The sequence below is a fragment of the Triticum dicoccoides genome, chromosome 5A (assembly GCF_002162155.2).
Source record: "Triticum dicoccoides isolate Atlit2015 ecotype Zavitan chromosome 5A, WEW_v2.0, whole genome shotgun sequence".
Lineage (NCBI taxonomy): Eukaryota > Viridiplantae > Streptophyta > Magnoliopsida > Poales > Poaceae > Triticum > Triticum dicoccoides.
Window position 1 is genome coordinate 275,797,275 of NC_041388.1, and position 12,221 is coordinate 275,809,495.

General features: G+C 44.4%; 1 protein-coding gene across 1 annotated transcript; it reads left to right on the forward strand.

Annotated features, from left to right (window-relative positions):
• The first annotated feature begins 8,874 nt into the window (after positions 1-8,874).
• LOC119301002 (SAM50-like protein SPAC17C9.06) lies at positions 8,875-11,952 on the forward strand. The gene is made up of 4 exons (XM_037577906.1): positions 8,875-9,406; positions 10,141-10,623; positions 10,910-11,422; positions 11,548-11,952. The coding sequence occupies exons 1-4, from the start codon at positions 8,936-8,938 to the stop codon at positions 11,626-11,628; spliced, it is 1,548 nt and encodes a 515-aa protein (XP_037433803.1). The 5' UTR covers positions 8,875-8,935; the 3' UTR covers positions 11,629-11,952.
• Positions 11,953-12,221: the final 269 nt, after the last annotated feature.

Consider the following 12,221-nt stretch of genomic DNA (forward strand, 5'->3'; position numbering starts at 1 on the left):
CTTCGCTGGCTCACGACGGACGAGGTCCGGATCCGGGTGCATGACGTCGCGATCCGGTGGACGAGGTCCGGATCCGGATCCAGATTTCACAAGAGAACCAAGCACATCAAGAGACGCTTCAATTCCATCCGTGATCAAGTCAAGGAGGGAGACATAGATATTTGCAAGATACATATGGATCTGAATGTTGCAGACCCGTTAACTAAGCCTCTCTCACGAGCAAAACACGATCAACACCAAGACTCCATGGATATTAGAATCATTACAATGTAATCTAGATTATTGACTCTAGTGCAAGTGGGAGACTGAAGGAAATATGCCCTAGAGGCAATAATAAAGTTGTTATTTATATTTCCTTATATCATGATAAATGTTTATTATTCATGCTAGAATTGTATTAACCGGAAACTTAGTACATGTGTGAATACATAGACAATCAGAGTGTCACTAGTATGCCTCTACTTTACTAGCTCGTTGATCAAAGATGGTTAAGTTTCCTAGCCATGGACAAAGAGCTGTCATTTGATGAATGGGATCACATCATTAGAGAATGATGTGATTGACTTGACCCATCCATTAGCTTAGCACGATGATCGTTTAGTTTACTGCTATTGCTTTCTCCATAACTTATACATGTTCCTATGACTATGAGAGTATGCAACTCCCGAATACCGAAGGAACACTTAGTGTGCTATCAAACATCACAATGTAACTGGGTGACTATAAAGATGCTCTACAGGTGTCTCCGATGGTGTTTGTTGAGTTGACATAGATTGAGATTAGGATTTGTCACTCCGATTGTCGGAGAGGTATCTCTGGGCCCTCTCGGTAATGCACATCACTATAAGCCTTGCAAGAAATGTGACTAATGAGTTAGTTACGGGATGTAGCATTACGGAACGAGTAAAGAGACTTGCCGGTAACGAGATTGAACTAGGTATGATGATACCACGATCGAATCTCCGGCAAGTAACATACCAATGACAAAGGGAACAACGTATGTTGTTATGCGGTTTGACCGATAAAGATCTTCGTAGAATATGTAGAAACCAATATGAGCATCCAGGTTCCACTGTTGGTTATTGACCGGAGATGAGTCTCGGTCATGTCTACATAGTGCTCGAACCCGTAGGGTCCGCACGCTTAACGTTCGGTGACGATCGGTATTACGAGTTTATGTGTTTTGATGTACCGAAGGTAGTTCGGAGTCCCGGATGTGATCACGAGCATGATGAGGAGTCTCGAAATGGTCGAGACATAAAGATTGATATATTGGAAGCCTATATTTGGACATCGGAATGGTTTCGGGTGAAATCGGGAATATACCGGAGTACCGGGAGGTTACCGGAACCCCCGGGAAAGTATATGGGCCTTATTGGGCCATAGTGGGAGAGAGGAGAATGGATCCTAGAAGGGGGCACGCCCCCAAGCCCAATCCGAATTGGGTGGGGGGCCGCCCCCCTTTTCCTTCCTCCTTTCTCCCCATTCCTCTCCTAGTCCAACTTGGGAAGGGGAGGAATCCTACTCCCGGTGGGAGTAGGACTCCTCAAGGGCGCGCCATAGAGGACCGGCCTTCCCCCCCTCCACTCCTTTATATACGGGGGAGGGGGCACCCCATAGAAACACAAGTTGAGAATTGTCTTAGCCGTGTGCGGTGCCCCCTCCACCATAATCCACCTCGATCATATCGTAGCGGTGCTTAGGCGAAGCCCTGTTCTGATAGCTTCATCATCACCGTCAGCATGTCGTCATGCTGACAAAACTCTCCCTCGACACTCAGCTGGATCTAGAGTTCGTGGTACGTCACCGAGCTGAACGTGTGCAGATCGCGGAGGTGTCGTACCTTCAGTGCTAGGATTGGTTGGATCGTGAAGACGTTCGACTACATCAACCACGTTGTCATAATGCTTCCGCTTACGGTTTACGAGGGTACGTGGACAAAACTCTTCCCCTCTCGTTGCTATGCATCACCATAATAGATCTTGCGTGTGCGTAGGATTTTTTTTTGAAATTACTGCGTTCCCCAACACCCTGGTGGGTTGTGCTCCCCTCGGGGCACCCCCAGGTGCAGACAGGGCCCATTATGTTCCTTCTGGTCCATAAAAAATCTCCGTAAAGTTTCTTGGAATTTGGACTCTGTTTGATATTGATTTTCTGCGACATAAAAAACATGGAAAAAACAGCAACTGACACTTGGCACTATGTCAATAGGTTAGTACCAAAAAATGATATAAAATGACTATAAAATGATTATAAAACATTCAAGATTGATAATAACAGCATGGAATAATAAAGAATTGTAGATACATTGGAGACACATCAATAACTTATTATTAGAAACACATTATAGAAGCAAGACAAGCAACACTCACATACAACGGGACTAGCAAGGGCCATGGCTTCGTTAAACATGATGAATTCATTTGACGACCCAAGAATCAATTTATAAAGAGCTATGTGATCTGCAGAAGTTTAACAAGCGAAGAGTCTGAGATAAACCTTAAATTTGTAATTTGAACCTGAATCGAACCATGTCTTCAAATTTATAAAGATGGATATGACACACAGGCCAGTGAGAGAAGCATGTGATCCTGATCAGGATTGACCTTTTCCCAGTTCGACAACTAAGTATTTAGCAGAAATCAACCAGAGATAGACCATGATTGGAAAGTATAGGGTGACAATATTAGGGATTTTGACCTTAGAGTTTGATTCAGACTCAGCGAATTCAAGGTTTATTTCATACTTTTTGACTTCATTACAAAACGAACTACATGTATTGCCCACAAAAGATCCCACCGAAAATTGAGATGCATTTTTTTAAACGTACTTGTAGCTACTTAAGCCCTTCTTCTAGGCAGTCTTTGACTGATTACACATTGCCCTATTTAACTATATGACCTCTATTGTTGAATCATGCAGAGTATATGTCCAATGGGGCAGTTGGCTCTATTTACAGTATGGATTGTTTGGTCCAGATATTTCTTGAGGCAATGTCATTATATTTGATGTCTGCTTGTAAGCATGCTGAATTGAACAATCAATAGAAATCATAAACAATTTTGATATACTTTTGTTTCATATGAATTATTTTGGTATACTAGTGTGATAAATCTTCATAATGAAGAAATTTGATAGTCTGCTAATTCCCATTTCATGGAGTTAGTAGTAACAGTAGAAGTGGCAGCTTGGCTCTTTTCTGGGACGAATACCTAACAGTGACAATGCTAGACGTCTACAACCGGTATATTGATGAAGTGGGTGCAGGAAATTCATGGAGAGGAACCTTTATATATGGTGAGCCTTGGGTGGAAAATAGACAAAACATGTGGGATCATATGACTAGACTCAGAGCAATCACGTAGGATCCATGGCTTGTATGCAGAGATTATAATGAAGCAATGTGGCAGTACAAACACTTGTCAAGGACCTTGTGATCAGAGACGCAAATGTCAGCCTTCAAGGATTTCCTTTTGCTATGTGAGCTAGAGGACTTGGGATTCGTTGGGAATCTATATGCATACAGTAACAGGAAGGAAGGAGATTGGAATGTACAAGCCTGGTTGGACCGTGCATGCGCTGATGAAGGTTGGCGCGATATGTTTTCGGTGACCAGAGTGATACATTTGATGTTGCCTTATTCTGATCATTGCCATTTTTTGATGCAACTTGGGGGTGCTCTTATATAAAAAACAGGGATATATGCCTCGATATGAGATCATGTGGGAGCGTCACCCAGCGCTTCCGGAGGTGGTAGCCAGTTCTTGGGAAAAAATAAATTGGATGATCATTTAGATTTGGTTGACATTGCCTTGAAAGAACTAATGAAAAATATGAAGGAATGAAGTAAAGCAAATTTTGGCAATGTCTTGAAAGAAATAGAAGTACTCATGAATCAACTATCTGAGTTGCAGCTTGAAAGGGCCGACCGATCTCATATACGCGACAAGATGAACTAACTAGATGAGCTTCTGTATATAGAGGAGATGATGTGGCTTCAACACTTGCGCATTATATGGCTTAAGGAAGGTGAACGCAATACAACATATTCGCACCGCATAGTGGTTTCGAGGGCACATAGAAACCTTATTCAACGGCTAAGCAAGGTGGATGGTTCTTGGTGCCATACACCGACATATATGGAAGGGATGGCTACATCATATTTCAGAGGTGTACACAAGGATCCGCCCCTAGTCCCAGATGTGGTCTTGGATTGTATACATCCCAAAGTCACTGCTGCGATGAATGAATCTTTGAGCCAGTCTTATTCGGAGAAGGAGATTTCCAATATGTTGTTTCAGATTGGCCCATTGAAGGCGCCGGGTAATGATGGGTTCCCTGCCCAGTTCTACCAGCGGAACTGGGATGTATTAAAAGCAGAAATAATTGCGGCAATCCAAGAATTTTTCATAACAGTAGTGATGCCAGATGGTGTTAATGACACGGCCATTGTGTTGATTCGTAAGGTTCCCCACCCAAAGGAATTGAAGGATTTTCGACCAATTAGCTTGTATAACATGGTATACAAAATTGTTTCAAAATGCATGGTGAACAGGTTACCATTACTCACAGAGCTTATTTCTTAAAATCAAAGTACCTTCATCCCAAGAAGGCTTATTTCAGATAATTCTATAATTGCTTTTTAATGTATTCATCATATACAGTCTTTAAAGGACAACTCACCAGTTTTTTGTGCTTACAAGCTTGATTTATCAAAATCTTATGACAGTGTTGACTATTTTTTTTGGAGAAGGCTCTTTTCAAATGGGGTTTCTCTTGGCACTGGATATCCTGGGTTATGTCATGTGCTCTTCTAATGTTTTTTGGCCAGCGCCTGCTCCGGGCTTGGTGGTCCTGTCCGTTGATGGATCTTTTAAGGAGTCGGTTGGTTTAGCTGCTACAGGGATGATGCTCAGAGATAGTGCAGGCAAGATCATCTCGGCAACTAATAGAGATATTTTCCACTGTAACGATGCATTGAAGGTGAAGATTCATGCACTCATGCAAGAGATGACCCTGGCTATCCACATACAACACTTTCAGTTATGGTTCAGTTGAATTCTTCTGAAGCACAATCAGTTCTATCAAATAATGCATGGGTTCGTTCCACACATGGGCATTTAGTTCAATAAATTAAAGAGTTGATGTGTAATAGGGAGTTTTGTCCACAGAAGATTTAGCTTAGTCAGAATAGAGTTGCAGATCGGTTGGTCAACTATAGCCGGTCCAAATTTACCACTGATGTCGGTTCCACCTTATATTGGGGATTTGTGGCCTCTTGACTGTGACACTACTGCAATGCAATAAAACTCCCTTTACCCCGCCACGCACAAAAAAACATACTCCCTCCGTTCCTAAATATAAGCCTTTTTAGACATTTCAAATGGATTACAACATACAGATGTATGTAGACATACTTTAGAGTGTAGATTCACTCATTTTGCCCCGTATGTAGTCACTTGTTTTTTTGCGGGGAAATTCAGAGAGCTTTATTGAGTAAACACATTCTTGGAACAATCAGCCAAGAGGCTGGACACCAAGAAGCTAGGAGTCTCGTCAAGCCAACTATCGGTCACATTAAGTGTGCATGCACGCTTAGACACAGGTGAGCCGGTAAATTGGCTGACCTGTTTACATGTTGAATAGCAAAAGAGAAAAATGAGTACTAAGCTCTCCAATCTCTAAAAGTAAAGGAGCCACAATTGAACGAGAATTGTGACGAGTGTTCCAGAGTGTCACCAACTCCAAGCAATCGACTTCCATTATCACATGCGAGAATCCACGAAGAGAAGCGAAACGAACACCATCTCGCAAAGAAAGTCCCTCCATGATCAAGGGATCCGAAATCCCCACATATGGCTTGCACCAGGCACCTAGAAGAGTCGTAGGAGCTCGAGCAATGCCTCCCGCGCCTCCCCTGCCATCCACCAGGTTGAGAGCTCCATCGGTTGTGATTTTCACAAACCCATCATCAGGAGGCCGCCACCCATACCCAGGCAAGACCAGCGTATCCTTGCGCGGTAAGTGAAGAAGTGCAATGGCCTCCTTTGTAGCTCGGATTGTCGCTGTAGGGTCTCGACCTTCTTCCCCGTGCTTGATACGATTCCTGGAATGCCAGATAGACCACATAATGGTGGTGATCTTTGCACGGTCATCATCCATAAAGCGTGGGTCACATAAAATGTCGCGAGCCCACGAGTCCGGGTGTAGCCGTGGAAGACGAAGCCCGAACCATGCACACGCCTCCTCCCAGAAGCGCTTAGCATGCGAGCAATGTATCAAGGCATGCTTTAGATCCTCATCCATAACAAGACAAACTTTGCATCTGCGAATATCTGCAATGTGTCTATAATTGAGAGTAGCTTCATCTGGAAGAATCCCACGAAGAACTCTCCACCAAAAAACTCTCACTTTTGGGATAACATTCAATTTCCACAAGGCTTTCCACATCTGTTGTTCATCATTGGAGGTACCGGTAGCCGTCCCTTCATCTAGAGCCAAACGCTCGTTCTGAGTCACAAGAGCACGATACGCCGACTTCACAGTGTAGTTGCCTGATCTTTCGAATGCCCAAGCAAGGTAATCATCCCCCCCTTGCCGAAGAGGAATATTAAGAATGGCCTCAGCATCCGGGGCAAAGAAATTCTCCCGGACCACCTCATGCTTCCAAGTCCAGTTTGATGTATCGATGAGATCTGCCACCCTTTGGATAGCATTGTTCGCTCGTCTTGAGATAGGTGACATAGATATAGTACCTGGAATCCATTTGTCATTCCAAACATCAATAGTAGCGCCATCTCCAACACGGGAGATCAAGCCGGTTCGAAGGGCTTCTCTTCCTGCTATAATAGCTTTCCAAGTGGCCGAAGCCGACTTGGGTAAGGCTGCATGCATAAAATCCGTGTCTGGAAAATACCGTCCCTTCAATACACTTGCACAAAGGGAGTTAGGGTTCGTGAGAAAACGCCATCCATGTTTCCCCAACATGGCAAGATTGAATAAATGTGTGTCTCTGAAACCCATCCCGCCTTTGCACTTGGGCGTTGCAAGCTCCTTCCAAGACACCCAATGAAATGATCTTTTGTCAAGAGAACTACTCCAGAAATATTTAGCCATAGGAGCCGTCAAACTCTTACAAACTTTTTTGGTTAACAGAAAAGTACTCATTGGATAGGTTGGAATTGACTGAACCACTGATTTCAACAAGGTCTCACGACCTGCACAAGCGAGTAATTTTTCCGACCATCCCTGCATTCTAGCCCTGGCTCTCTCACTGATGTGATCAAATGTCCCACTCGTAATCCGGTCGACAGCAGTAGGGAGACCCAAATACTTCTCATTAAACACCTCAACCTGGATGTTCAAGGTTGTCTTCAAAAGTTGCCTCAGATCTGTGGGAGTATTTGAACTGAAGTATATGGCACTTTTTTCCTTATTGATACTCTGACCCGAGGCCTCCTCATAAATCCTCAATATGTCATTTAGCCGAAGAGCACTCGGATTGCTTGCATTAATGAAGATGAGACTATCATCTGCAAAAAGCAAATGGGTAACCCACGGTGATCTATAGCTCACCCGTAGTCCCCTATCGATGGTTCCTCCATTGTAGTGTTTCAACAATGAGGAAAGGCCTTCGGCACACAAAAGAAAAAGATATGGTGACACCGGATCTCTTTGCCGAAAACCTCTGGTGGGTGTGAAGTAAGGAAGGTAGTTCCCCGTTGATTCGTAGAGAGAAACGGACAGAGGAACCACACTTCATTATTAGTCTAACAAAGCCCACATTGAAAACCAAACGTACCAATATAGCCTCGAGATAATGCCACTCAACACGGTCGTAAGCTTTCATCATATCAAGCTTAACCGCGCAAGAGAAGTTCTTTCCCTTTTTTCTCCTCTTCATTGTATGGATACTTTCGTAAGCCACAAGTACATTGTCTGTAATAAGACGTCCGGGAACGAAAGCACTTTGTTCCTCACTGATTATCAAATCCATCAAGCTTCGTAGCCGGTTCGTTATAGCCTTAGCTGCAATCTTGTAAAGCACCGGGCACAAGACAATGGGGCGATATTGTGTGATCGATTGGGGGTGACATACCTTAGGTATCAGTGTTATCGACGTGTCATTCAGTCCTGTCGGTAGTTCCCCTCCATTAAGAAAGTCCAAAACTGCCAAGGTCACCTCGTTACCTAGCAAATCCCAGTGACGCTGGTAAAACCCTGCAGTAAAACCGTCCACTCCAGGAGCTTTGGAGGGCGCCATCTGAAACAGCGCGACCCTGACCTCCTCTGCCATGTAGGGTTTATTCAACTCATCGTTCATGGCCGGGGTGACTCTCTCTGGTACATGCGATAATAGAAAACTGGAGTCTCCCCAACCCTGGGAGCGATACAAATTCTGATAAAAGTTTTGTACCTCTTCCTTGTCGTCACTTTCAGAAGCACAAGTAGATCCATCGGCACGCCTCAAACCTGAGATCCTATTCATTCGTTTGCGTTGGGCTGCTTGAGCTTGAAAGTAGGAAGTGTTTCGGTCACCATCCCGAAGCCATGGAACACGGGACCGTTGTCGAAGCGAGATTTCTTCCTGATGCAAGGCCTCCTTTAGTTTCTTGACAACAACTTTCTCCTCCTCCGTCGGACCGGTGCCAATGAACCGGCAACGAAGACGATCCAGTCGCTTCTGCAATTGCCTGACAGAACGTGTCAGACTGCCAAACTCCTAAAAGACTTATATTTAGGAACGGAGGGAGTACATCAGAATACAAATACCCATGATTATGTTTTTCATTTTTTTGCAACTTGTTAGAGAAAGAGGCAAAAAAAAAACGGGAATGCGAATCAATCCATGTTGGAGTTAAACATTTTTGTCCTTTGCTTCAGGTAGTTGACAGGCGTGTGAGTGCTCCCCTAGCTTTGTTCTCCCTCTCCTCCAATGGCCACCACCGCATCCAAGTACCCCCAACACTACGACGACGATGAGGATGACGACGATGAATTCGAGGACGACGACGACGATGACGAGCCCTCCCGCCCGCTGCCCGCCGGCAGCGCGGAGGATCGCCTCGAGGCCGTACTTCGCCGGCTCACGGCGGACGAGGTCCGGATCCGGGTGCACGACGTCGCGATCCGGGGCTGCGCCCGCACGCGCCGGGCCGCCGCGGAGGCAGCGGTGGGACAGGACCTCGCGCGCGCCGCTACCGTGCCGGAGCTCCTGCGTGCCGCTGCAGCGGCCGGCGAGCGGCTCCGTCGCCTCGGCGCCTTCGAATCCGTCTCCATCACCCTAGACACCGCGCCACCGGGGGTCCCTGCGGACGCGAGAGGCGGCGCCGTCGTCGTCCTTGTCGACGTCACGGAGGCTCGGGGCCGCGCTGCCGGCGGGCTCGGCGTATTCGCCAACACGGAGGTCCACACCGATCTCAATGAAAATGTCTTCCTTCTGTTGAACTGGGCTGACTTGCACGATTGATTGATTTATTAACATCAGACCAATACAACCTTAATTCAATTTAGGGACGAGAGTCTAATATAGCCAGTTGAGGCATTCAGCTAAAACATTAGAGAATGGAGCACTTGAAACTGATTTGTATCTAGCTTCTTTTTTTCCACAACGACTAGATGATGCTTTCCCTTGGTATGTAGCCTTTATCTAGAAGGTATATGCAATGCCTGGGGTGATGGATAGGAATGAGACAAGTTGAGGTGTATGTGTAAATGTGTTTTGTTTCAAAAGAATGGAGCATGCAGTTCTTGCATTTACTTTGGAAAAACGAGAAATTGTTCTTACTTAGCAAAGGAATTGCGTCGACCTGCTACATGCACTTTGTAGTGTCACACTGTAGTTTTGCTAACATTTCCTAGTTTTCCTACACACAAATTATAGGTTCCTTTTAATGATTTCCTGTTCTGGCCCTTCGTGTGGAAGCCGTGTTTATGTTAGTACAGCCATGGCCCACTGCATAACTGGGTGTAGGTTTGTGTGGGTCCGGGGTGGGGGTTGTGTTAATCATGCAACGGTATTTCTAACGATTTCTTCTAGTAGGGAGTAGGATGCCATGGTGGTTATTATCAGCTGTACTATTCCAATGCATCCTTGAAGTTACTCATCCATTAATTTCTCCCCCTTCAAATCTCTTGCAGACTAGATCATGCTCAGTTGAAGGTTCACTGAGGTTCAAGAATCTATTTGGATACTGTGAGACCTGGGATGCATCTGGTCTTCTTGGTTTAGATCAGACAATGGAGCTCAGTGTTGGAGCCTTAATACCGAGAATTGGACCAATACCCACTCCACTGATGGCTCGAGTGTCATTTCTCTCTGAGGACTGGTTAAAGTCCTCGCTCAGAGAACACCTGATGGGGGTTTCTGTTGGGTTGCTCTCCACGATGAACCATAACCTTGCTTACAATCTCTCATGGAAAACTATAATTGACCCAGCGCGGTTGTCCTCCAGTTCCATAAGGGACCAGTTAGAGCATAGCCTATTATCCTCTATCAAATATACATACAAAATTGACCAGAGAGACTCAAGCATAAGACCTACACGTGGATATGCTTTTCTTTCATCTTCTCAAGTCGGAGGTCTTGCCCCAGACAGCAAAAACACGCGTTTTGTTAGACAGGTATGTCGAAAATCTTTATGTTTGTAGTCATACTTTGTACTCCATTTCAGGATGTAGATTTTTTGTCCTTCCTTTTCAATATTCTCTCCTGCTTGACAAAATCAGCAACTTTGACTTTGAATGGAATAGTCTCCATCGTTATTTTCTAGAATATAATGTGGTATACATTAGGGAAAATATTATCTTTAGCAACTGAACCTATTCAAACAGAAACATCTAGAAGTAGCAGAAAACATACATTTTCATTTGTCATTAGCTTAACTCATTTTTATTCACCCTGCATTAGGAATTTGATCTTCGGGTAGCTATGCCACTGGGTGTGTGGAATGGTGCTCTGAATGCCGGAGTGGCTGCAGGGTTCATCCATCCATTGGCCACAGGATCAGCAGGCTCTATCTCATCACTTCGAGAACGCTTTTACTTGGGCGGCAATAAGTCTCTTGTTTGCCGCTTGGGTGGACCATCATCACTATTGGGCTTCAAGTCAAGGGGGCTAGGACCAACAGACTCACAAGCCTGTGCCCCCAAGAATTCTGAAAATGCTGCTCCCAGTTCTCCTGAGCTAGATGCACTGGGAGGTGACATAGCAGTCACAGCCTTTGCTGATCTTTCATTTGATCTACCTCTGAAGCCACTCAGGGAGTTTGGGATTCATGGCCATGCATTTGTCTCAGCTGGGAACCATGCTAAGTTCACAGAGCGTGATATCAGAAGATTTTCTGTTACCGAGTTCCTAAAAACGTTCAGGAGTTCTGCAGGATTTGGTGTGGTTGTGCCAACCAGATTGTTTCGCATAGAGGTTTGTACTTGGCATCCCTCATCTGCATCATTGAAGTAACTGGTGAATTACATTATTTTGTCAATGATACACAGTATAACATATTAGTTTTTTGTACTGAAAAAGTGTTTTCCTTTTTTTTCCAGATGAACTACTGCCACATCCTAAAACAGTTTGATAATGACAGGGCGAAGACAGGCATACAGTTCAACTTCTCTTCGCCCTAATTTATTTTGCTACACCTTTCTATAAAGATGAATATTTGTATTAATTTTTCTTAATATGACCCCACTTGTCATTTTTTTCCCAAGAATTTGCGAGCCTCTAGAAATTCACAAACTGTAGGTGACGATGAATTCTTGTCCTGGCTTGTTGATTAATTGTTGTGGCCTGTAAAGTCTCGAATCTGAATGAAAATAAGAGATAGAGGGATTCAGTTTTCAATGCTTATCAACATGCTTCTGGAAGTGAGAGAAATAGTGATGTGTACGGAGAAAGATTGTACAGTGCATTGTGTAAATATTTTCCTGGAATCATGTTTTGGAAATTCTTATGAATTGACTGCTGGCTATCTTACCGTTGTGATTGTATAGGTAGAAATAGACATCTAGTATGATCTTGGTCATCTTGCCATGTAAAACATTAGCCGATTTTCTTTTTTGGTGTAGAGTAGAGGAGAAACACAGGTCATTTTCAGCTGTTACGGAACAACTTTATTGCTGATCTCAGACGGAAGAACATATACATGTATATCCAGACGGAACAGCAGATTCAGATTTCTAAGAGGACGGCGACATCTCTATCCAGGTGCTACGTACAT